At 55.2% G+C, this 23,301-nt stretch overlaps 2 protein-coding genes across 8 annotated transcripts; one reads left to right on the top strand and one right to left on the bottom strand.

Annotated features, from left to right (window-relative positions):
- Positions 1-197: 197 nt before the first annotated feature.
- Positions 198-18,403, top strand: TMEM184B (transmembrane protein 184B). Of its 5 annotated transcripts, XM_084506090.1 has the most exons (10): positions 200-481; positions 7,726-7,986; positions 9,874-10,039; positions 11,908-11,998; positions 12,426-12,501; positions 14,988-15,079; positions 15,307-15,476; positions 16,673-16,867; positions 17,709-17,732; positions 18,063-18,403. In XM_084506090.1, the coding sequence occupies exons 2-10, from the start codon at positions 7,786-7,788 to the stop codon at positions 18,302-18,304; spliced, it is 1,257 nt and encodes a 418-aa protein (XP_084362216.1). In that variant the 5' UTR covers positions 200-481; positions 7,726-7,785; the 3' UTR covers positions 18,305-18,403. The 5 variants fall into 5 exon arrangements, with proteins under 5 accessions (XP_084362213.1, XP_084362216.1, XP_084362217.1 ...); XM_084506087.1 differs by lacking the exons at positions 17,709-17,732; positions 18,063-18,403 and adding an exon at positions 17,071-17,664 and having other exon boundaries at positions 198-481; XM_084506091.1 differs by lacking the exon at positions 17,709-17,732 and having other exon boundaries at positions 203-481.
- A 467-nt stretch (positions 18,404-18,870) lies between these two features.
- MAFF (MAF bZIP transcription factor F) lies at positions 18,871-23,214 on the bottom strand. Of its 3 annotated transcripts, none has more exons than XM_084506125.1 (3): positions 23,189-23,214; positions 22,298-22,351; positions 18,871-22,207 (listed from the first exon to the last, which is right to left on the bottom strand). In XM_084506125.1, exons 1-3 carry the CDS (start codon positions 23,207-23,209, stop codon positions 21,794-21,796), a joined length of 489 nt encoding a protein of 162 aa, XP_084362251.1. In that variant the 5' UTR covers positions 23,210-23,214; the 3' UTR covers positions 18,871-21,793. The 3 variants fall into 3 exon arrangements, with proteins under 3 accessions (XP_084362251.1, XP_084362252.1, XP_084362253.1); XM_084506126.1 differs by lacking the exon at positions 23,189-23,214 and adding an exon at positions 23,113-23,168; XM_084506127.1 differs by lacking the exon at positions 23,189-23,214 and adding an exon at positions 22,642-22,977.
- Between the last annotated feature and the right edge of the window lie 87 nt (positions 23,215-23,301).

The raw sequence follows: 23,301 nt of genomic DNA, 5'->3' as shown, positions 1-23,301 counted from the left end.
TTATCGTGGTTGTTAATTTGAAGTAATAAAGTAGAAAATGATAAAGTGACGCCAGCATCCGTCATTTCTTCCTTCCTCGCGGCCCAACCTCTCTTCCCCGAGTTCCCGGAACGAGTTTGATCCCAATTCCTGGAAGAAAAAAAAAAAAAAGTACCTAAAAATAAACTAGAGCTTATTTTTATGCTCCCCGGAGCTGTGGGATGAACGTGGGGCGCCGAGCCAGAGGCCAGGCGGGATCCCTCGCCTCATGGCCCCGAGTCCCTCACAGCCCCTGTGTGGCCCTGGGGAGGGCAGGACGGGGTCCGGGGAAGCTCCATGCGGGAACATCTCGGCCGTGAGATTCGGGATTTGCCATTTTTGGCATCATTCCCCCCAAAAAACCACCGCTGAGGAAACGGAAGGAGAAGGGGGGCGAGGGCAGGCGCTGAGCAACGCGTGAGGTGCTACCCGCCGCTTGGGCGTGCGCTAACACCTCGGGAAGGTGGGGCCGGCTTCTTTCTTTCACCGTTTCCTTATTTACGCACTTAAAACCTTTCTTTCTTTCTTTAAACCTTTATTTATTTATTTTTTCCCCTTTAAGCCCTACGCGGTTACGTCACCGCCCCGCTCCCTCCTCCCTCCCCTCCCCTCACAGGGCGGCGCATGCGCGGCACAGCCGGGCCGGGCCGGGCCGGGGAGGGCCCCGGCGGCGCCATGGGCTCGTGAACCCCCCCCCGCCCCCCCCCCCCCTCCTCCCTTCCCTCCCCTCAGCGGGGCCGGGCCCCGCCGCAGGTAAGGGGGGGGAGCGGCGCCGTGTGGGGCCGGGGGGGATATAGGGGGGATTTAGGGGGAAAATAGGGGGCAGGGGGGGTTAAGGGGACCCTGTGCTGCCCCTAAGGGACAGGCAGTGGGCGGGGGGGGGGTGCTGAGGCGCGCGTCCCGCTAACAAAGAGGAGGGTGCGCGGCTTAGGGGGGTTAGGGGGGCAATGGGGGCTCCTGCACGGTGGGGTTGGTCGGGTTTGTGGTCCTGAAAGTTTGAGGTTTGTTGTCCTAAAGGTTTCAGGTTTGTCGTCCTCAAAGTTTCAAGTCCGTCGTCCTCAAGGTTTCGGGTCTGTCGTCCTAAAAGCTTCATGTTTGTCATCCTCAAGGTTTCGCGTCTCTCATCCTCAAGGTTTTGAGTCTATCGTCCTAAACTTTTCGGGTCTGTCCTAAAAGTTTCAGGTTTGTCATCCTCAACTTTTCAGGTCTGTCATCCTAAAAGCTTTGTATTTGTTGTCCTAAAGGTTTCAGGTCTGTCGTCCTAAAGGTTTCGGGTCTGTTGTCCCAAAAGTTTCAGGTTTGTCATCCTCAACGTTTCAGGTTTGTCATCTTCAAAATTTCAGGTCTGTTGTCCTAAAAGGCTCATATTTGTCATCCTCAAGCTTTTGGGTCTGTAGTCCTAAAGGTTTTGTGTGTCTCTCATCCTAAAGGTTTCAGGTCTGTCGTCCTAAAGGTTTCAGGTCTATCATCCTAAACATTTTGGGTCTGTCGTCCTAAAAGTTTCAGGTTTGTCATCCTCTATGTTTCAGGTTTGTCATCCTTAAGGTTTCAGGTCTGTCATCCTAAAGGCTTTGTATTTGTTGTCCTAAAGGTTTCAAGTCTGTTGTCCTAAAGGTTTCGTGACTCTCATCCTAAAGGTTTCAGGTCTGTCGTCCTAAAGGTTTCAGGTCTGTCGTCCTCAAGGTTTCAGATTTGTCATCCTAAAGGTTTCAGGTCTATCATCCTAAACGTTTCGGGTCTGTCGTCCTAAAAGTTTCAGGTTTGTCATCTACAAGATTTCAGGTGTGTTGTCCTAAAAGCTTCATATTTGTCATCCTCAAACTTTTGGGTCCGTTGACTTAAAGGTTTCAGGTCTGTCGTCCTAAGTAGTTTGGGTCTGTCATCCTAAAGGTTTCAGGTTTGGAGTCCTAAAGGTTTTGCGTCTCTCATCCTAAAGGTTTCAGGTTTGCCGTTCTAAAAGCTCAAGGTACGTCATCCTAAAGGTTTTGGGTCTGTCATCGTAAAAGTTTCAGGTTTGTTGTCCTAAAGGTTTCTATGTGTGCAGTAGTTTGGGGAAAAACAACCTCATGCTTTTGGGATGCTGGTGAAAAACTAAGCAAGAGGGCTCAGAGGAGAGGCTTTGGTGATGTGAAGGCATTCCGCAGTGGCCTACTTTGGGGCTTTTTGCACCGTTGTCAAATGGGTGCAAAAAACCCCAAAGAGAAGCAGGCTGCGTGTCCTCTCCGGTCTAGCAGAGCGGTGTTTAAGTCCTTAATACCTTTGTTGTTCCAGACGTACCCTAAACCCTAAGCGGTGTGCGCGCAGCAGGTGGCTGCCTACACCTGCAGCAGAAGCCGTGTCCGGCCGCGAAAGGATGGGGACCAGTTCCTCGGCCCCTAAAATCAGCTCGGATTTCGCAGTGTTTGGGAAATGGGGTGCAAGGGGCGGAGCTGGGGCATCCTTTGCGCTTCGTGGTGTTCGGCCGCCTTGGGACACGTGGCAGCTAGAAGGGGAAGGCTCTCAGGCGTGCAGAGGCTGCTCAGAAATCAGATTTTGGCTGGTTTGGCACGAGGACAGCGCTCTGAGCTGGCTTGTTCCTGAAGATTTCCCAGGCTCTCGCTAGGAATCTGCCTGGTTCCCTGTCAGCTCGCTTGGATGTTAGCGGGTGGGAGGCTGGGAGATGAGCTCTTGGGATTTGCGGTTGGGGGATTAAGATTTCTGTTCTTCACGTGGAATAAAGGAAGGGAGTGTTCTTTTTCCGACTTCTAATGAAACAACTTTTAAAACGCCTTTTTTCCTCAGATACCAGTTCCCTTCTCTGTCCAGTTGTGAACGCTTCTCACCCCGTCCTGACTTCAGACAGCAACCTCTCCGTTTCTCTGGGGTGGATCTTCCCCTTCATCCCTCCTCCCCTCCCGTTTGGGGTCTGTGTTTAATTGGCTTACGTTTGCAGCAATGAGCTCTTGCCTCTCGCAGTTTCCAGCAGCGCAGGGGGCATCCCTGAGCTCCTGCAGCAGTGCCTGGAGGAGCAGCAAATTTTTGGCAGCCCTTTAAAATTCTTCGGTCCTAGCTTCTTGCGGAGCCCAGCGTCGCATCGGATGCTGAAAGCGGTTCGAAACTGATAAGATAGTTTCCTCCGAGGAGTTTTTGCCCGTGATGGTATCAGCGAACTGTCCGGGAACAGAACAAACCGTGTCCAGGGAAAAAGTGGGCAGGCTGCAGCTGGGTGTGCCCAGGCCTTTACAGCCCCCGCGGGGCCCAAATTGCAGGAAACTTGTCAGAGGAAATGCCTCACGTGCTATACCTGCAGCACCGAGTGTCATTTAACCCGCGGAGCGCCCGGATATTTGGCTTCTCCTCTTCAATGTGGGCCACCAAACCCCCCCCCCAAAAAAAAAAAGAAGTAGAAAAGAGGAGGAGGGAGGAGGATGGGGAGGGGAGGAGGGCCATGCGGGCACAGCGAGACAACAGAAATTAATAGAGCAGAAAAAAAACTCTGGGAGGAAGAGTGCAGAGCTCAGGGTGAGGGGGTTTTGCTGCCGATTGGGAGGTGGGAAACGGGTGCTGGAGAGGGGAAGCAGCTCGCTGTCGGGGTGGGGGCTGTGTACAGGATTGCTGTGGGGCTCTCGGGGTTTGATTTCCTTAAAACGAGAAAAGAGGCAGCATGGGAGGTTGGATCTGTGTGTGCAGCATGTTTTTACGTGGATGTAGGTGTTGGATCACCTCTAGAATAGGGCAGAGGGTGCTGAGCTTTTACCCACAGGTGCAGGAGCCCTCCCGGCTCCACCACCCTCCTTCTGCCATCCCCTCCTAGCGGAGCACAGCGTCACTCGAGTGTGCGTGGCAATATTTGCTTGTGGAACGGGAGGGGAGGTGATTTGTGGTGGTTTCAGGTTGAGGCTTCCCCCAGCACGAGTAGGAGAAAGCAAAATGTGTTGCACGAGTAAAAAATTGCGTGTGGGGTCACGTACTGGGCTCACCGATTGTTTCAGGGATGCTCTTGGAGAGCTTGCAAACGCACTGCCGGGGCCTTCCTCTGCCTTGTAGCTAACTCGAGTAGATGCCACCCCAGAGAGCGAAAGCGATTTAAGAAGTAATCGATTTAAAAGCGTTTGGTTTGCTTTTATTGTTATCGCCGATTTCATCTGCACCGGGGGCTCTCTGGCATTGTTTTGTCCCGACGCTCTCCCTCCTCCTTTTGCCACCTTCTGCCAGATCAGCCGGTTGTGCCACACCTTTGGGGGCTGAAAAGAACTTAAAGCAATTACAAATTTGCCCCACACACCTAGCACAACGGGAGGAGCTGACCCCAGTTGGCAGTTGTAGGCATCCTGATAATTAAAATAGCCTAAAACGAACTCGGCACCATTTGGGCCTGTGTTCGTGTACTCCCTACGAGTTTAGGGGACATTTGGAAAACCGTAAAGCTTTCCCTGATGTAAAGCTCTTACTTCGCTGTGTCTTGTCTTAATAAAGGCAGAAAATCCAGGCTTTCGGGCACCCGCATCTAGTGGCATCTTGACCAAAACCAAATTAAGCACGATGGCTGCTTGAAACCGTGGTAAGTACGGGGCTGGTCTCAAAGAGGAGCAACTCCTCGCCTCGTGGCTTTTCCCTGCGGCCAGGCCGCGTTTGTTTTCCCCGATGGTCCCCTGTGCAGCAGCAGGAGGCTTAGCTGCTAAGGCTCTTTCCCGGGATAGCTTTGCGCATCGTTCTTTGCTCTCTCAGCAGTTTGGAAGCGCAGTGCTTTCAGCCTCGGAGGAGATGAGCTATTTTAAAAACGCAGATTGCGGTTGCAGATGGCAGAGAGCGGCTGCAGAGCGGGGTCATTCCCTCTTCTCTCCCTCCCGACACGGGCGAGGGTCTCCCCCGGAGCAGGGGGCTGAGTTTGGGTGCTCCTTCCCTCCTCCTGCACCGCTTTTGTTGCCTCAGGAGCGGGCTGGGAGTGTTTACGTTTGTTTATCCTTACGTAGAACGAGCTCCTCCTCGCCGGGAACATTTTCCGTGCGCTGACGCAGGCCAAAAGCGAAGCTTTTCGTTTTCGCCTCTGCCAGCTCCCTTCTGTTTACCCCTCCGAGTACCGCTCCGGCTGCCTGAAACCCAGCGTGGCCCCCGCAGAGAAGTCCCAGCAGCTGATCCGAGTTCCCCACAGCCACCCCACGTCTGGGAGCCCGGCGGGCGTACTTTTGGGATAGGTTTCCACATGGTTATGGGTTCTCCCAGGCCTGCTGAACACGTGCGCTGTTGCAGGTTACCTCCGGGGGGAGCAAGGGGGTAAGCTGGAGGCAGGGAAGCTTCAGGAGCGAGATTGGGAAGTGTTGAAATGTTTTTCCTTTGGTATGTTTTGGCAGGCACTCCAGAAAGGGAGAGTAAAGCGTGCAAGGAGCTTCCCTCTCCCTCCAAATGGAAGCAGGGACGTTGGGGCTTTTCCGTGGGGATAAAAGGAAGCGGGGCGGTTGTAGGAGGCAGATGTCGAGCTCACGAGTTGGTTAGGACCAGCTGCAGGTCCCGAGCGTGACAACAAATATCCAAAAACCATTTTATATCCTATAAAACCTTTGCTGGGGCAGGTAGGAGGGGAGCTGCCCGCGCCGGGGTGCTCGCTCTGGAGCTCGTCAGGGTTTGCTCGCAGGCACCACCTTTTCTGGAAGCCTGCCCTGGCGATGTGCTGGGCTCGCGGCCCGTTGCACGGAGGGGACGAGGCAGCTCGGAAACAAGATGTTCAGCCGCTTGCTGTGCCCTGCCCTCACCACGCTCTCGTCTGCCAAAGGCGAAAGAGGAGGCAGCAGAGGCTGAGTTGGTGGTTGGTGTCGGGACTTCAGGGGATTAGGAGGGATGATTCGGAAGGGGTGTGTTAGCTCGGGACTGCGGCGTTCCCGCGTGTTTGACTGGGAACGAGAAGTGCAGGCTGCTGGTTACAGCCAGTAAGAAGTCTCAGGTGATAAAATCTGTCCTCAGGCAACCCTGAGGAACAGGGGATGCTCATGGATGGGGCAGATCGGGGTTTTAGGGTCGGGAGGGAGAAGCAGAGCCCCCGTTAAGGAAGTTTGCCCGTTTGGTTTCGAGTCACAGTGGTGGAAAGAAGTTCTGCCTTGCCAGGGCTGCGTGAATCAAAGGGGATTAAGCGAAGAACGAGGCATCAGCGCTTAATTAAAGGCTCTGTAATCACAAGGGGGCAGTGTTAAGGTGACATATACCACTCCAACTCCTCAACGTCCTGGCTTCTGAATGCTTCACCCTTGTGTCAGCAGGCCTGCTGGGCGCTTTGGCTTCTTACAAAAGAGAGAGGTGTGGAGGAGCAGAGGAATTCCCCGTCGGTGCCACGCTCGGCTCTGCGCTGTCGGCGAGGTTTGGGCAGCTGGGGAGCGGAGCCCCGCGTCCCGTCATCCCCCCACTGCTGCTCTGCAAGTCCTGATCTGCCCCCCCGTGAACTTTAGCAGCTTCCTCTCTCGCATGGCTCTCAAAGTGTGCTGGGATCTGCGGGATCGCAGCCGGCTGGACTTTGCATCTGCTCCCGTTTCGGTTTGGCCGTGCCCTCTGTGAGCCCCGTGGACGCGCTGTCAGCACGGGGGGGGCGTGCTCAGTTGCTTCAGAAGTCACTCGGGTAGAAATCCTGCGCTTCCCAAAGCAGGAAAAGCCTTCCCGACATCTCCAGGCAGCCCTCGTCCCTCCAGGCTTTCAGATTTAGCGTGGATTGTGAGCGCGTATGCTTTGAAACACCAAATTTATCAGTTATGTTTCCTGCGCCGATTAGCACTGGAAAGGAATTACCCTTTTGGTATGTGCAGGACCAAAGCTGCAACTCAGAGCAGGAATATTTTGGAAAAAAAAAAAAAAAGAATGGCTGGAAAGAGCTAAGAAAGGCCAAGTTTGACAATGATTTTACGAATGAAACCGTAGAGTTGTGCAGCTCCCCCTGTAGTAAGCGAACACCTGCTTGAACAAACCCGGATATTTCCTGGGTTTTCTGTTCTCTTGCTTTTCTTTTCTCCTTTGCCAGAAAGCAGAAAGGAGGCGGGAGGTGGTGTAGGTGACATGGGAGGGCTGCGTGGCGCTCCTGCAAGCCTGTGGTTTGGGGGAAGTGTTGAGAGGCTGCTCACACACCGTAGCGTGGAAGCGATTTCTTCGCTCCAGGCCTTTGGATTTGTTTCTGGAGCAGCAGCAGGAGCAGCTCGTGTAGCTCGCAGAGGCCCCGGCTGGCTGCTTGTGATCTTGGTTTAAGTGGATTATCTCCTTCCAACCCAGGGGTCACAGTAGAGCCTCCTTACGACCCAACTGAAAATAATAGCTGCTTTAGATCTTGGGCCTTGTACAAATTCTCCCCGCTGAATGAAACCCAGCTTTTCATCCGGGAAATGACCGAGGGCAAGGCCGCTTGGAGACCTCGCGGATCCGTGTGCTCTGGGTGTGCTGTCCTGGGTCAGCTGGCTTTGAAACACTGATCGGGTTAAATCTGCATCACACAGCAAAGGGAGCTGAGTTAGGAGAGGTGGCGAGAGGCTGCCTGAGGCCGCCGTGCCATATGGTGTTTGATAAAAGCCTGGCTTTGAGGCTCCTCCGGGTAGCGTGGCGAGCTTTCGGCACGCGTCCTGCCGATGCAGGCGCTTCGGGCTGAGTGCTGTTCCTCCTCCAGGTCCTGTTCGTGCGGCTCCTGAGCAGCCTGCTGATGTTATCCTCCTGAGTCCTTCCCACTGAGTGGTGTTGCTTTTTCTTTCTCTTCCCTGGCAGCTCTCGGCTCCTGGGCGGCTCTTCAGCAACCCCAGGCGGAGCCTGGCACCGCGTGGCACCATGATAATGATGACCGATGTCACCGCAGCCCCCCGGCTGGGGTCAGCTGCCACCACCCCGGCCGTGGCCCCCAACTTCTCCTGGATGCCAGAAGACGGCAGCCCCACAGCCGTGGAGCAGCCCATTTTCCTCATGACCACCGCTGCTCAGGCCATCTCAGGTTTCTTTGTCTGGACAGCTTTGCTCATCACCTGCCACCAGGTAAAAACCCCGTCGGTCACACTTCTGCTCCTCTGCCTTTCCCCACGGGGAGGAGCAGCTCTGGTGCCCTGGCACCAGATTTTAATTTCTCTCCCCTCCCCTCTCTCTGGGGCAGGAGCCCCAGAGGGAGCCAGAACGAGGCAAACGCGCCCGGTGCTGTGCCGCTCTCCCGTGCGGTCGTCATGCGAACTGAAAAATAGTGTGGGGAAACACAAATAACCCTGTCATTTATCAACCCGGGCTTCGTACCTGTGGGTCAACAGCTGCCGGAGCGATGACTGGCACCTGGAAAACCACAGCCTGTTGAGGGGAGGACAGGGGGGAGCGAAGTTCAAAACCGGATTAGTCACCGATGAGTAAGAGCAACACCTGCAGTTTCACCTGCTGGGGTAACAGTGACAAGTGGCATGGGTCCTCCGGTGGCAGAGCACGGATTGATCACCTGCTGAGGGTGGGGAGAGGTCTTTCCTCTGCTGTGTAGCACGTCTCGTTAGGCGTTAGTGCCCTTCTCTGGAGAAACCAATGGAGGACGGCGCTGGGGAGACACCGGTGATTCAAACACGCTGTTGTCCTGCTGGGAGAGAGTCGTTCCTGCCTGAAGTGCTCCTGTAGGCACGTGGCTTGCAGGGCTCTCGTGACATCCCAAGGGCAAAGCTCGGAGTCATCTGAAGCCCGGCGTCAGCTGCGCTGGGTGAGGTGTTTCACTGGGATTGTCGCAGGGGAAAAATATCACGAAGGTTCGTTAGGTTGTTTTCAACCCCTTCTGGCCAGGAAATGAGGCTTTTGTGAGCTCTTTTTGGGCTAGGAGGGAGAAAGAGAAGTGTTTTGAGCCCTTCAGTTGACTTTGACCAAACCTGGCCAAGAGGCAGAGGGAGGTGAAGAGGAGATAACCCCACCCGAGAGCACCGGCATGTGCTTTATGAGAGCCTGGGGAGTCTGTGCAGCACCCACCCCCCCCAAAAGCAGGGTGAAGCTTCAAACGAGCGCTTGTGCCACTTCACACAGTCAGTCACGAGGCGCGTGTGTGATGAAGGAGGTGCTTTTAATTCCAGCAGCCAGGGCAGCAGCTCGGTTAGGGAAGGTCTGGCTTCTGGAGGACGTGGCCGATCGAGCGTCCCTGCGAGCCCAGCCGGGGCCCTCGCTCTGCTCTTAGCCCATTGCAGCGGCGCTGCTCATCTCCGGGGCGTGCTGGCCGTAAATAACTTCCCCACGAGGTGGATGTTCTGTGAAAAACGCAGCTGAGGTGCGGGATTTAATGATGGCCAACAAACCCTGAGCAGAGGGAGCGGGTGAGCGGACAGCTGGATGAAGCAAGCGGCTCCTTTGAGCGCAGCCCAGCTCCCGTGGTGGCTGAGGCGTTGTGGCCACGCTGTCACAGACGTGCCGGGTGGCACTTCTGGAGCTGGTGGCACTGCCGTGGGAAGCGCTCTCAGCTTGGTTAAGGTGAGAGCCTCAAAAACATCCACACAAACTGCCCGGACAGTGGGTGTGCGCCCCAAAGCGTGCTCCCACGCCGCTGAGGGAAAGGAGCCTGCAGTGTTGTGCGTCTGAGCTGCCTAACGAGGGCAGCAGGCACCTGGGGTTGCTAATGGGGAAAAATGAACAAAAGAAGAAGGGGAAGGTGGTGATAATACCAGCACGCTAACTCCCTGCGAGGAACTAGATGATAAATGCCTTCATTTCCTTTTCCTCCTCTTCCCCTCGCTCTGCAAACCAAGGGATGCCCGAAGATAACAGCGATTCTCTGATGCTTATCACCTTGAGGTTGCCAGAGACAATCAGGAGCTGATTTTTGTTTGCTCCCACTCCGGTTGCCTCCTCAGTTCTGCTTTCTCCTCTCCTCTCAGCATGCAGCTTGACCCTCTTTTCCCCTCTCCGTCCCCTCAGATCTACATGCACCTGCGCTGCTACAGCTGCCCGAACGAGCAGCGCTACATCGTTCGCATCCTCTTCATCGTGCCCATCTACGCCTTTGACTCGTGGCTCAGCCTCCTCTTCTTCACCAACGACCAGTACTACGTTTACTTCGGCACGGTGCGGGACTGCTACGAAGGTAAGCAGGGCTCAGGTGGAAAGCAACCAGCGACTCCAGCAACCAGGTTTGTGCAAAAGCAGCAGCACTTGACACAAATCTTTTTTATTATATCGATGTCACGAGCACACTTGGTGCATACAGATCAGGAGAGCAGTTGTTCTGCTGCTGCAGTTAGCTTCGATAATCAGCTCTAGTTTCTTTCGGGGACGGAGGGGCAGGTACTTCCCTCTCACCTCTGTTTGTTTTGTTTGTTGTTTTTTTTTTGTTTACTTCCTCTGATGTCATCTCTTTCCTAGAGACTATGGCATGGGCAGCTGCTATTGTAGTGACCACATCAGAGGGCAGGGGTCACTGGAGGATAATGAGAAAAGCTGGGCTTTTCTTCCTGTGGATGCTGGGAGCTGCCACCTGAGTTGCAGACAAATTGCAGGCCAAAGGGGTTACCACGGTTATTTAAATGCATTTTCCATGTTTGGTGTTTTCTTTCCTAATGAAGGCTTTCGCAAAATCAGCGCGGCGTGAACGTGCTGAACTCTGGTCAGCCATAAAGATTACAGATGGAATAATGATTTCCCAGTTCCATGAGGAGAGGCAGGGATACCCCAGGCTTTCATGTGCGGTGGCATTCTTACCAGCTAGGCACATCCAGGAGCCATTCGTGCGCTGTTTTGAGACTGAGCATTTTGGGGAGCGTTGGGTACCTGTTTTCTAGGGCATAGTTGGGATGCTTGTGGAACAAATTAGAGTCGCTGCCTGCCTCTGACTGTGGGATTTCATCAGTGTGGGAAAACAGACCTCAGGTCTAATAGCTGGCTGCTCGCTGAGGTCAGGTTGCCAGCATTGTTGGGCTTTTGGTCTCGTTCCAAAGTTCCTTGACACTTCTGTTTCCATCCCGAGTTATTTTCTTTTTGTACTGTGTCCGTGTCGGGGGCCAAAACTAGGATCTGGGTGATGACATTCCAGGGAATGTCCAGGGGTGGAGTATCATAGAAAATAAAGTCGAAAGAGGGGTTACCTGATCTGACATTTTGTCCTGTGGTTGCATGTGGCAAACTGAGGAGTGGAGTCCTTGGTTGAGAGAGTGGCAGACAGGTCACGTCCCATGAGAAGGAAACACCCATAATTATGATCAGAGCCCTCCCCGCAGGGTCTTCACCTCTTTTTCCGTGTTATCAGCACAACGGGGCCGTGGAGAGAACTGGAGTGGGGCAGAATATCGGTGGTCAGTCCACAAAGGCTCTTCCTTATCTGCACCAAGCTGCTGGGGAAGGCAGCAAAGAGGTGGCCCAACAAGAGAGCTGTTCAGGGCGCAAGAGATTTGATCTTTCAGAGGAAATGAAGCACAGAGCCTTGTTTGTTCAGAAATCTCCACCAGGCACAAAAACAGAGTTCCACCGATGGGTAAAAACGCTTCTCCGACTCTTCTCTCTACAATCCAGTCACCTCAGAGAGAGGGGGAGACTGTGCTCGTCCCTTCAGAGGGTGAAACCAGGAGCTAAGATGTGCTTGATGGATCAGAAATAACTTTTCCGTATGATTTAGTACCCGTGTAATGTCCTGGGATAATGCACAGGAACTCGGTAAAGAATGGCACCTCACAGATGCCAAGTAAAACAGAGGCTGACCAGCAGTGTGAAATGCTCCTGTGACCCTTTTGGCATCAGCTGGGGAACCGGCCTGGGACCTTGGCCAAACTCCAGCTCAGATAGTCTTGTAAATGCTGAGGTAGGAAGATAAACACAGCGAAAACAATCTTTGAAAGGGCTTTGAAAGGAAAGATGCTGCCTAAGCAGCCCCTGCTAATGTTTGGGTTGTTGCCTGCTCTCTCGGGCCTGGCACCTGTTTTGAAGGCGGTTGTCATTTTGCTCTGATTGATGTCTTTGCAGCCTTTGTAATATACAACTTCCTCAGCCTCTGCTATGAGTACTTGGGAGGGGAGAGCTCCATCATGTCTGAGATCAGAGGGAAACCAATCGAGTGAGTATTTGTCCTGCTTACAGCGTGATGCTCTCATCCTTCCCTGCCCATCTGCCGTGCCTCCATCCCTGTCCTGTCTCTAAAAAAGTGTGTCAGGTGGCAAACGTCTGCTGGGACCGGGCAGGTGATTTACAGATATCCTGCTCGTGGTGATTTACCAATATCCTGCCCTGAGACAGATCAAGCTGATCATGGTCTCTTGGGCAAGCTGGATTGATTCACAGCTCTTCTGAACGCCTGCCTACACCTTTGTTTCTTTTCTTCCACGCTTCTCCTTCGAATCTTTCCTGCCTGCAGCTGGTTGGGCATGCTCCTTCAGGCCTGGTTTTCTCCCCATGCTACTCAGTTAAAAAAAGGAGAACAGGAATCTTGTGCTCTAGCCCAAATCTTGCTTCTGACCCCTGTCATCTTGTGGTGGTTCTTTCAGGTCCAGCTGCGTGTACGGGACTTGCTGCCTGTGGGGAAAGACCTATTCGATCGGGTTCCTGAGGTTCTGCAAACAGGTATGGGCTGCAGCAGCTGTGCCATCCTCCAGAACCGAATGAAGTCCGTGGCAGGGGTGGCAACGTTGCCTTTTGCTGCTGAACTTCTGAGATGTCCACTCCTTTTAGTGGGTTTATAATATCATTTTGAGGGAGGCCTGTGGACTGCTGAGAGGCTTTTCTTGTTTTGGTTTGTGTGTGTGTGTTTTTTTCTTTTCCTTTTTTCTTTTTTTTAACGGCGTTAACATTTTCTACTCGACCCCATTAGCCCTGGGACCTGACATTTAGCTCTGGGACCTGACATTAGCCCTGGGAAGCCACTCAGATTTTTTTTTTTTCTTCCCTTTCTGCATCGCAGAGGTCCCGACCGTAAGAAATGGGTGGCCGGGTTGCGTTGCAGACACCCACCGGTTGTGTAACAGCCTCCTGAATTCCCACTGCTGCCGCTGTGCTTAGAGTTGAGGAGTGGGTGGAGGTTAAGCGTGACACAAGGCTTTGTAGGAGGAAACGGGTATTGCTCACCGTGCGTGTGTGTGTGTCTGTGGATGGGGATAGGGAGGGAACGAGAGATGGAAACCTCGATACAGCCTTCGTCTGCTCATCCCCGGGGTTTGGGTCAGTCACCTCTGGCTGCCATGAAGCAGCAGGTGGGTTTCAAGGCTCTGCTCCCGGGCTGAAGTGAACACAGGAGGCTTCTCTGGAGGCAGCGGGAAGCCAGGCTGGTTCTTTGAAAGGGTTCAGGTCACTGTAGTTCCTGCCCTGGCTTCTCCTCCACATCATGCCCCATCTTCTGTGGTTTAGCAACATGCAGGAACATCAAAAGTGCAAAGCAGCCTCTGAGTAATATCCCGTGTTAATCCCTGCAGCGTGGTTGGCCTTTCTCAAAATAACACATCTTTTCCTCTGCTCTGTTCATCTGTCCTGTGTTCTGCCCTCATGGCTTTCCCGTTTTCTTCCCTGAAACTTTATTCCTAAACTGCTCCCTGTATGCTCTCTGTCCTCTTTCTCTTGGGGTTCACTGGTGCTCCCGTATTTGATGCCATGCCTTACCTATTCTTTTTGCTCCCAGTTTTAACGTTTTACCTTTTAACTGTGTCACGAGCAGACCTAACACCCCTCGAGGTGAATGAGTGCTGGAGAGAGAATTTCCCTTAGACCTCTTATTTCTCATGTCTCGCAGCCTCTGGCAAGTATCTCCACATCATGGCTTGCATGCGGTTGTGTTTGGGAAGTTTTTTGTTGTTTTTTTTTCTTCTTCTTCACAACAATGAGAACTAGAAGCACTTTTCGGGGGGGGATTTTGCTGGCTTCTGCAAACCTCGAGCTCATTTGGCAACTCTGCCTTAGGTGGATGTTTTTTTTTTGCTTTTGCTTTGCTGCTGTCCGGCAGCAGCGCTGCTCACCGGCCTGCCCGAGCTCCTGCGGCGGCCACGGCGTGCTGGTGGCTGCGCTGTGCCACCTGGACAGCTCATTTCCTTCAGGTTGTCTCCCGTCGAGGTTCTTTCTGGGTCCGCGTCTGGTGACCTTTGTGGGTCACACACCATCCATGTGCTTCCCGTATGCCCTAGCATCTTCTGGGGAAGCGCCTAAAAATAGCAGGCGGCGGTTTGGGTTGCGGAGAAATGGTTAAACCAGCCCCGGGTTGGAAGGAGGGGAAGCTCGGAGGACGGGGTTGTTTACCAATTAGCCTGACCTTTTCCAGTTCACATCTTCAGAGTGACTCACAAACTGGCATGTGCTGGGGTTTTTAATCTCCTTGAAGTCTTATGACCACTAACACACTGCCTCGGATCCAAAGCAATTATTCCCCTTCGGTTTTGCTTTCTTTCCCTGCGCAGCCCTCCCCGCGTGTGCAGGTCAGCACCTGCCCAGGCTCTTGCAGTCTTCTTTGGGGAGGCACGGTGACGTTTTTAGGGTCACGGTCTTCTGCTCTTTTAGGGCCTTGGCATTCAGCTTTCCCTCTTGGAGAAGAAATGAAGCGTGGGGTGGCTCTGGGAGAGAAGTCCTGATAGGAGGCGTGATGTATACCTGTAGAGCCTGCTGCCAGACCGGACAGAGCTGATCCCAAGTGCTGGAGGGTCTTTGGGGAGACTCAGTAAAGGCGTGGGGGTGACAACAGAATGGCTGTAACTGCTTTCTGGCCAGACAGTGTACACAAAATGAGCCTTAACGTGGGGGCTGTTGTCACGGTTCCTCCTCAGAGAGCTGGGTTTCACCTCTTTAACCCCAGGGGCCTTCGTACCTAGCTTTATGGCAACACCAGATTGGGGTGTGCTTCCCTTCCCAGTATTGCTTTGTGTTGAGTGCATCCCCCTCCACACCATGGCACAGCACAGAATTGTTTTCGTGCCGTTACCGGGCATAAACGTGCCCGTACTTCTCCGAATCTCCTCTCTCCTGGTGGGTGCTTGCACGGCAAGTGGGCACTGATGTGCACTGGGGCTTTGCTTGGGACCTTGGCCTCTTGCACCCGCTGCCTTCTCACTCCTCCTCTCTCCTTCCCGCAGGCTACCCTGCAGTTCTGTGTGGTGAAGCCCCTCATGGCCATCAGCACCGTCATCCTTCAGGCCTTCGGCAAGTACCAGGACGGTGACTTTGAGTAAGTTTGTAAGTTTGCTTTCCCCTTCCCTGCTGTGCTTGCAGCCTCTGGAGGTGCCGGGCCATGAGAAAAGACACTTATGCACGTGGGCTGAACGTGTACATGAGAAAAGGGGTAAACCTGTTGGCTTCAGTTTTATTCTGCCCCAGTTTGGGGGAGAAAGGGGCAGGGCAAGGGGAAAGGATCCTACTGAGCTTTTCAGGTGTTCACATCTTTTCTCTCCTCAGTGTAACCAGTGGCTACCTCTACGTGACGATCATCTACAACATCTCCGTCAGCCTGGCGCTCTATGCCCTCTTCCTCTTCTACTTCGCCACGCGAGAGCTGCTCAGTCCCTACAGCCCAGTCCTCAAGTTCTTCATGGTGAAGTCTGTCATCTTCCTGTCCTTCTGGCAAGGTGAGCTGCTTTCCCCGCTGCTTACAGCCACAGAGAGCTCTGCGCAGGGGCTCAGACACTCGAGTTCATGGAACGGATGATTAATGGCTAGAACGTCGCTCTGTTTGTTTATTTATTTATTGTTCTTGGATTTGTATTATACTCTTTTGTTGCTTTTCTCAGGGAGAGCTGCTTGGCTCATTTTCCTCTGTCTTTCTGTGCTCCTGAGCCCTCGCTGTTCCTCCACGTGCACGTGCGCGCACATCTCTCTGGCAAAGCCAGCTGCTTGGCTGAAGGGCCCTTTGCATTCCCGAAGCAGTCGCAAAGCCCAAGCTGCCAAGGTTTTATCTGCGTGCTGCCATTTGATTGATTAAAGCGACACATTTAAATTCTTATTTCCTTTTAATGCTGTATAAACAAAATTGCAGTGCCTTGTCTGTGAGTCCTGCGAAGCAGCGAGCTCGCTGAATGCCACAGGAAGCCCAGCAAGCACTGGTGTTCGTGAGGGACGTTCAGAATGCACGCGCGGCGTGACGCAGGCGCGTTCAGAAAGCCTAAATTCCCCCTCAGCTTAGTGCCTCTTACTAATTGGCGCCCAGCATTTCCCTGTTCGCTGCCCTACTTAAGTTTGCCGAGTTGCACTTCAAAGACTTAATTGGGTAGGAACTTAGGTGGAATTTAGGCTGTTGGAGTAGGGCCCGTCCTCCCCGCGTACAGACAGACTAATAAGCTGTCTACTTTTTCATCCCGAGCCATCTGCTCACACGCTTTCTGCCTTCTCTGGAATTCTTCAGCCAGCCACCTGGTTATGGAGAGGGAAAAGCACCTTTCGTACAGTTTCGTGTCACAAACAGCTTATGCTTAAAGAGAAAAGCTCAGTTACCTCTTTTTTTTTTTTTTTTTTAGCTTTAGTTAGTGGAGGTGCTGAGATAAGCCACGGAAATATCTGGCTGCTTTGTGTGCTTTAGGGCTGAAGGCCTGTAGCAGCTCGTTCCCCAGAATAGTTCAGCTGAGGATAGGAGGGATCAGCGTTTGAACATTCTTTGCGTAAACACATCTATTTCGTTTATTCCTCCTCTATTTTGTTGTAGAGGTGAGCTCGCTCTGCTCGTGGGTCCCGTGTTAAATGGATTTGCATTCTTAGAGTTTCCATGCCTCCCCGTTGGTGTGCGGTCCTGCTCTTTCACACCTTGACGTGAGCTCCTTGCCTCCTTTAGGGATGCTCTTGGCCATCTTGGAGAAGTGTGGCGCCATCCCCAAAATCCACTCGGCCAACGTCTCCGTGGGTGAGGGCACGGTGGCTGCCGGCTACCAGGACTTCATCATCTGCGTGGAGATGTTTTTCGCCGCTGTCGCCCTGCGCCATGCCTTCACCTACAAGGTGTACGCGGACAAGAGGCTCGATGCGCAAGGTGGGAAATGTTCCAGTGTCTGTGTGGGGTGGCCAGACTGGGTGGGAATGTGTCCCTCCAGCAGCTGATGCGACTCCCAACCTGAAGGCTCGGAAAAACATCGGGTCCCCTCCTCCGTGGCGTCTGAGCAGATCTCGTTGTGCAACAGCTCTGCGGGGCAGGAACCCTGCCTGAATTGCATTGTTCCCTTTTCGCTTCCCCAGTGTGCCACCCACGAAAGCTCGGTGCAGACCTCAGGGCTGCAAGAAGTTGCATCCTTTCGGTGGAGTGGGTTTGTCCCTCTTCCTGTCTCCCCAAAGGGGAACTCCATTGCTCCGGGTTGTGCAACAAGCTGGAGGCAGGAGGGACAGGGCCTGAAACAGCCTCTGTTTTGACTCCGGCTCGGGAGGATGAGGCCGTGCTTTGGCAATATGTTTGGCCGGGAGGAGGAGGATCTTCCTGTAATGACTGGGAAGGTGGAGCTGCTGGAAACCTTATTCTGGGGAAGAGGGAGGTAGAAGTTCTCTAGGAAATGGGGCTTCTCGTTTTTCCAAATAAAGGGGTTCCTTCCTGTCGCGGGCTCCTGTGGGGAGGCAGCAGCCCTCGGGCTGTGTTCCTGTAGCTAATCCCTCCATCCCAGCCCGCCCCAGAGGTTTTGGCAGGATGGTGGCCACGGCTGGGGGAGGTGAGATCTGTCTGCGTTGAAGGGGTGCTGCCCAGTACTTTGGGGGGGTGACTTGGTGGTGGGTCTCGTTCAGTTCTTGTTATTTCCTCTCTCTCTTTCTCTCTGTCTCTCTCCCCTCCTCTTTTTTTTTTTTTTTTTTTTTCTCTCCTTTGCTTTGGCCGCTCGTCCCCGACGCAGCCGTGCCGTCGTACGGGCCATACGGTAGGTGCAGCATGCTCGGCGTGTTCCTCCCAGTTTGGATGTAACTGGGATGCCCTTCTGTCCCGGCTCCCGGCCTGCCTGCTACCTCTTCTCTCCCTTCTCCCCCCCTCCGTGTAGCTCCGTGTAACCCGACTGCCTCACGCAGCTGCTCTGGGGTTGCCTGGATCATAAATTGTAGAACAGCCCCTCGGGCAGCGGCAATAACCCGGCGCTGGAGCGTTTGTGTTGGGCCTGGGTGAAACATCTCTCCCCAGAGAGCTGCACGGGGCTGGGCCGGGCTCTCTCACCGCAGCCTCCCTTCACTCCCCCCTCCCCATCTCTCCCCGGCAGGTCGCTGCGCCCCCATGAAGAGCATCTCCAGCAGCCTGAAGGAGACCATGAACCCCCACGACATCGTCCAGGACGCCATCCACAACTTCTCCCCGGCCTACCAGCAGTACACCCAGCAGTCCACGCTGGAGCACGGCCCCCCCTGGCGCAACGGCGGCCACGTCGTCTCGCGCTCCCACAGCTGCTCGGGCGCCCGTGACAACGAGAAGACCCTCCTGCTGAGCTCCGACGATGAGTTCTAGGAGGGGAGAGGCCGTCGTTTTTTTGTTTTTTTTTTTCCTCTTTTGTTGGTTTTTATTATTATTATTTTATTATTATTTTTTTTTAATTTATTGAAGCAGAAACATGCGAGTCATATCACTTCCTAGAGAGTACAGGTCGCAGCAGTGGGCGATTCCCATGTAGGTTTTGTGGGTACGGATGCGACGAGTGGTGTGGAGGTAGGGGAATGGCCAGGACTCTGCTCTCGAGCCTGTTCCTTCCAGCAGCAGTTGACTGGAATTAATCGAAACGTTCTTCTTTTCCCTGGTACTAACGTCTCTGCCATCTTCGGGAAATGGGATTAGGGTGCGTTTGGGAAACGGGGTTAGGATAAGCATTCCCAAGGACCAGACTGGAGAATGGTCTTTCTGGTAGCCATTGCCTCAAATATTGGGTCAGGAACAGCTTCTCCCACCCCTCTTCAGCACTGCCTCCCCGATGCCTCCCCGGAGCACCCGTCTCCGGCTCGCAAACCTCCAGGACTGGCCGTGAGGAGGCGGTGGAAGTTTGCACAGCTCTGGCCCTCTCACCCTTTTGGGGGGGAGGAATTTTTGTAAACACTAAGCTGTTCTTGCCTCTTGTTCCCTGCCCCTCGTACAGATTGCGTGGATTGCCCCAGCCAGCATCCACGGGGCGAGAACAGAAGCTTCCCTTCGCGTTTGTCAGGTTTTGAATTGCCCCCTAGATTTGCTGACACCCCGGGGTCTGTAGCTGAGCCGGGTTTGGGGATCCGCTTTCTGAACCTTATTTTGAAATGGATGCTGATCTGGTGCATAGGATCTGGATATTCTCCAAGCTTCCTCTCCCTAGTGCTTTAAAGCCCAGCCCTTCTGCACCGGCTGCCTTCGGGGAAGCCTGGTGAAGAAAATTAGCATTTTAGATATATTTTTAACACTACAAGAGATAATTTCTGAGCTTCCTGCGCTCCCGTGCAACAGGCAGGTGTCAGAAGGAGGATTGGCTCCGAAGCCTCGCCGGCTCGGAGGAGCAAATACCGAATTTTGAAGCCCCAGAGCTGCTCGCAGCGGCCCTGCCGAACCCCTCAGCTCCAGGAGCAAGCCCTTGGAGCTGCCCCCCTCCCCTGCTCCCCCTCTCTGCCCTTCCTTTTTGTTTACCGTGTACCACGCCCGCGGGGTTTGTTTATTATTTTTCCAGGTAGAGTAGTTCTTTGTATATAAACGACCGGAAAAAAAGAAAAAAAAAAGAAAAAAAAAAGAAAGAATTGTATGATAAATAAGACAGAGCCACCTAGTTTTGTACCTATCGTGTTTAACTGATGTGAGCTCAGCGACAAGCCGCTCTCTCTATTTTGGTCTTCGTGACGTTATACTCCGCAGAAATGAGCAAATATGATGACAAATAAAAAAATATAGAGATAATATAGATTGTACATAAGCTGCCTCTGCGTGGTGGTGTCGGCGTGCCTGACTGCTGTGAGCCAATTTAACGTTTTTGCCCGGTTTCAGGGACTGAGATTTTTCCGGTCCTGTCCCCAGAGCGCCCAGCTCCTGATCAATGGGAAAGGGAAACTCTCTGATTTTGCTGATTTGAAGAGGGACGATGCATCCGAGAGAGAAAAGCATCTCCAAACCTCCAGCAGGGAACCTGCAAAGCCTTGTACACCGGGATTTAGTTACGGGAGAAGAGGAGGAGCAACACCCGAGAGTACAAAGTAGCATTGGTTTGGAAGTCATGAGCTGTGCCCCATCCCAAATCTTTTTGGGGCATAGTTTCTTGAACGTGTCCTTTAGCAAAGCTGAGGATCTCAGAGCCACAGCTGGAGCCTGAGGTTCAGGAATGACCAAACACACTCATTTTGGAAAAAAAAAAAAACAACAAACTTGCTTTATTCGTAAAGTCTACAAAATACAGAGGAGTCGGGTAGGACACATACTGTAAGTCAGAAAATAAATAAGTATTTTTTATTTTTTTGCTCTATATAAGTATAAGATAAAATGTGATTTGCATATATAAAATATAAAGTACGGCTCTGTACCAACATCCTGGCTGTGCCGAGCGGCGGAATGGCAAAGAGGACGTGAAAAATAACTTACGGTCGTGCAATAAATAAACCCAAGAGGAGTCGGGGTGTGGGGGGCGGGGGGGGACTCTATAACCACCGTGCCCTCCCCCGCGAGCGGCGGGCACCTCGTTTTGGGGAGGGATGGAGGCTGCAGCCGAGGCGGCTGGCGTGGCGTGGCGATACCCCGGCCGGGGCTGAAAAGGGCGATCACAGGGGGTGGCAGAGGCCACGCGGGGTGCCTGCCTCCCCGCTGCTCATCAAACCCAGCTCTGCTCCGGCTTTGAAGCCTGCTGAAGAGCCCTTTGGTCCCTGCCGGTGTCCAAGCTGGAGGAAAAACCCCAAAGGGAGGTGTGCCTGCTGCCGGCGGGGCGGCTCCCAGGAGCAGGGATGCTCTGTGCCCTGGCTCCCCACCTCCACCTCTCCCTGCGAGTCTCGCAGCCTCGATTCGTGCTCCCAGAGGCCAGGACGGCCTCTCCGTGTGCTTTATGGCCCACGGGGAGCACGCGCTGGGCTTGGCGTGGCCATCCGAGCTGGCCTGCACCGAGCCAAACAGCGTTTTTATCGCCGCTCCAGCTGCCTCCGCTTCCTTCCTGCCCGCGCTGCTGCCTTTCGGAGACGCCCGGCCGGGCCGAGCGTCCCGTGGGCAGGAAGAGGCGTGAAGGATGTGCGTGATGGGGACAGAAAACAGCGCCTCTGCTTCTCCCCTCCGCGGCCAGCAGCCTCTGAGCCCCTCGCGCCCCCTGCCCGAAGGACCCCTCCCCGCCGTCCCCATCACCTCCAGGCTCCCCCACCTGCACCCAGGCACCAACCTGCAGCCACTTTCTCTCCCCCTCTGACCTGCCACCTTCCCTCGCCACCTCCAGCCCGTCTCACGGGGCCGATCCCGGCCCTTCCCATCTTTTTTTCCATCCGCCAAACTCTCTCTCTCTCTCTTTCTCTCTCCCCATTTCCCTCCCCGGCACGTGCTCCTGGGAGCGCAATTCCCGTGCGCTCGGCTCTCCTGCTTCCTCCCCCCACCCCCGAAAAAAAAAAAAAAAAAAAAAAAAGGGCATTTTCCTGCCAGCTTGGAGCCGTGGGACGTTCCCCTGCCTCCAGCCGCCTGGGCTCATCCCCTCCTGCACGCACCCAGCGGGGAGAGGGGTGCCGGGACCGGGGGGCTGCAGCAGGGGATGGCACTGCGGGGTGGTGACGGGTTTCGGGAGCCACCGCTGCCTCCACGGGGGTCCCCCATGGGGTCCTGCCCACCCCAGCACACGCGCGGTGGCAGCTCCCCATCCTCAGGAGAGCTGACCCGGCAAGAGCGGGAGGATTTTGGGGCCATGTCCGAGCAGAGGAGAGGTCAGGGAGGGCTTAGAGGCAACCCTCGAGTCGATCCGTGGGGGAAAGCACCCCGGGGGCCACGGAGGGGGGTCCGTGCCCGGCCGGGGGGGACGGGGGGAGGCCGGCACTAGGAGTAGGCGGCCTGGTTGGTGCCGGACTTGACGATGGTGATGACGCTGGCGGTGGCCACCTTGGCGGGGGGCCCGTGGGCGGCCACGGTGCGGGCGAAGCCCTGCAGGGCCTCGTACTTGCCGCGCAGGGTGTCGAGCTCCAGGCGCATGGCGGCGTTCTCCCGGGCCAGCTTGTCCACCTCCCACTCCAGCTCCATCTTCTGCTTCTGCAGCTCTTCCTTCTGGCAGACGCGCTTCACCCGGCAGCTGGCGGCGTAGCCCCGGTTCTTCAGCGTCCGCCGCCGCTGCTTCAGCCGCGCCACCTCCTCCTTGGAGAGGCCCCGCAGGTGGTGGTTGAGCTCCCGCACCGACAGCCCCATCAGCTCCTCATCCGACAGCAGCGGCGTGTTCTCCCCCAGCTCCCGCTTCACCTGGGGGGGGAAAGGGGGCGGCCACGTGAGACCCCCACCCCGATAATACACCCCCCAAAAGCCCCCCGGTCTTCCCCCCTCGCCGCTCACCTTCAGCGCCTTGCTGGAGAGCCCGTCCGCAGCCATGGTCGCCCCGTGCCAGCCCTGCCAAGAGCCGAGAGGAGAGCCCGTTACCGCCTGCCCTGCGCCCGGGGGTGACACCGAGCCTCCCCGTCCCACACCCAGCCATAAAACCTCCCCGTCCCATGCGGAAAGTCCATATTAAGGCCAACAACAGCGGGCTCCCCGTCCCCCTTCGCCCCCGTCCCCCTTCGCCCCCTTCGCCCCACCGTGGTGATGCCGTGCCGTGGGGACCCCCCGTGCACCCCAATCTTGCCTCGGGGGGGCCGGGCCTCCTCCTGGGGAGGGCAGCGGGGCCGAGATCGTCCCTATACCTGTCGGGAAGCAGAAGCGGGGGCACCGGGCTGGGCACGAGTGGGGTCGCCCCATGGGGAAGGGGGGCGAAGGGTGGGGGCCGAGCCAGCGTCTCCCCGTGGTTCAGCAGCGACGGGGGGGGGGGGCACCCGAAAGCCACCCGCACTCTGCCCGCCCCCCTTTTTTTTAAAAAAAATATTATCTTTTTTTGTTGAATATCCCCCCGGCCCTACAAAAGGAGGGCGCTGCCTGCCCCGAGCGGCCGGGGAAGGCCGAGGCAGCCCCCCAAAAACGCCGAGGAAGCCGCGGAGGGGCCCGGAGGAAGGCTCGGGGCTGGAGGGGCAGGGGGCGGCTGATGCAATCGGGGCCGGGCAGGGCGAGACGCGGGGCCGGGAGGGACCCGAGGGCTCCCGGCAGGGCTCGGCCACCTCCCCCCCGAGCCCGGCCGGCCGGTAGCGAGCCCCCCCCGGCCCCCTGCTCCCCGTGCTTACCGGGAGGAGGCCGCGCTCGTCCCCGTCCCCGCGGCGGGCGGGCGGGGCGCGCTGCGAGCTGCCCGCGATTACTCACCCGCGGATTCCTTTCATTCATAAAAACACAGTCATGCGCTGACGTCACCCCCCTTGGCCCCGCCCCTTTTCCCTTCACCAACATGGCGCCCGCCCCTCCCTCTCCCTTCCCTT

This window comes from Aythya ferina (genome assembly GCF_964211825.1).
Source record: "Aythya ferina genome assembly, chromosome: 1".
Classification (NCBI taxonomy): domain Eukaryota; kingdom Metazoa; phylum Chordata; class Aves; order Anseriformes; family Anatidae; genus Aythya; species Aythya ferina.
Note: the sequence above shows the minus strand (reverse complement) of the source record. Positions and strands in the feature narration are given on the sequence as shown.

Coding starts and splice junctions, on each gene's coding strand:
- TMEM184B (XM_084506087.1), top strand. CDS start 7,786: ATGATAATGATGACCGATGTCACCGCAGCCCCCCGGCTGGGGTCAGCT. Junction 11,999..12,425: donor ATCAGAGGGAAACCAATCGA/GTGAGTATTTGT, acceptor TGGTTCTTTCAG/GTCCAGCTGCGTGTACGGGA. Junction 15,477..16,672: donor CTTCCTGTCCTTCTGGCAAG/GTGAGCTGCTTT, acceptor TGCCTCCTTTAG/GGATGCTCTTGGCCATCTTG.
- MAFF (XM_084506125.1), bottom strand. CDS start 23,209: ATGAATGAAAGGAATCCGCGG. Junction 22,352..23,188: donor TGAATGAAAGGAATCCGCGG/GTGAGTAATCGC, acceptor GGCTCTTGGCAG/GGCTGGCACGGGGCGACCAT. Junction 22,208..22,297: donor TCTCCAGCAAGGCGCTGAAG/GTGAGCGGCGAG, acceptor TTCCCCCCCCAG/GTGAAGCGGGAGCTGGGGGA.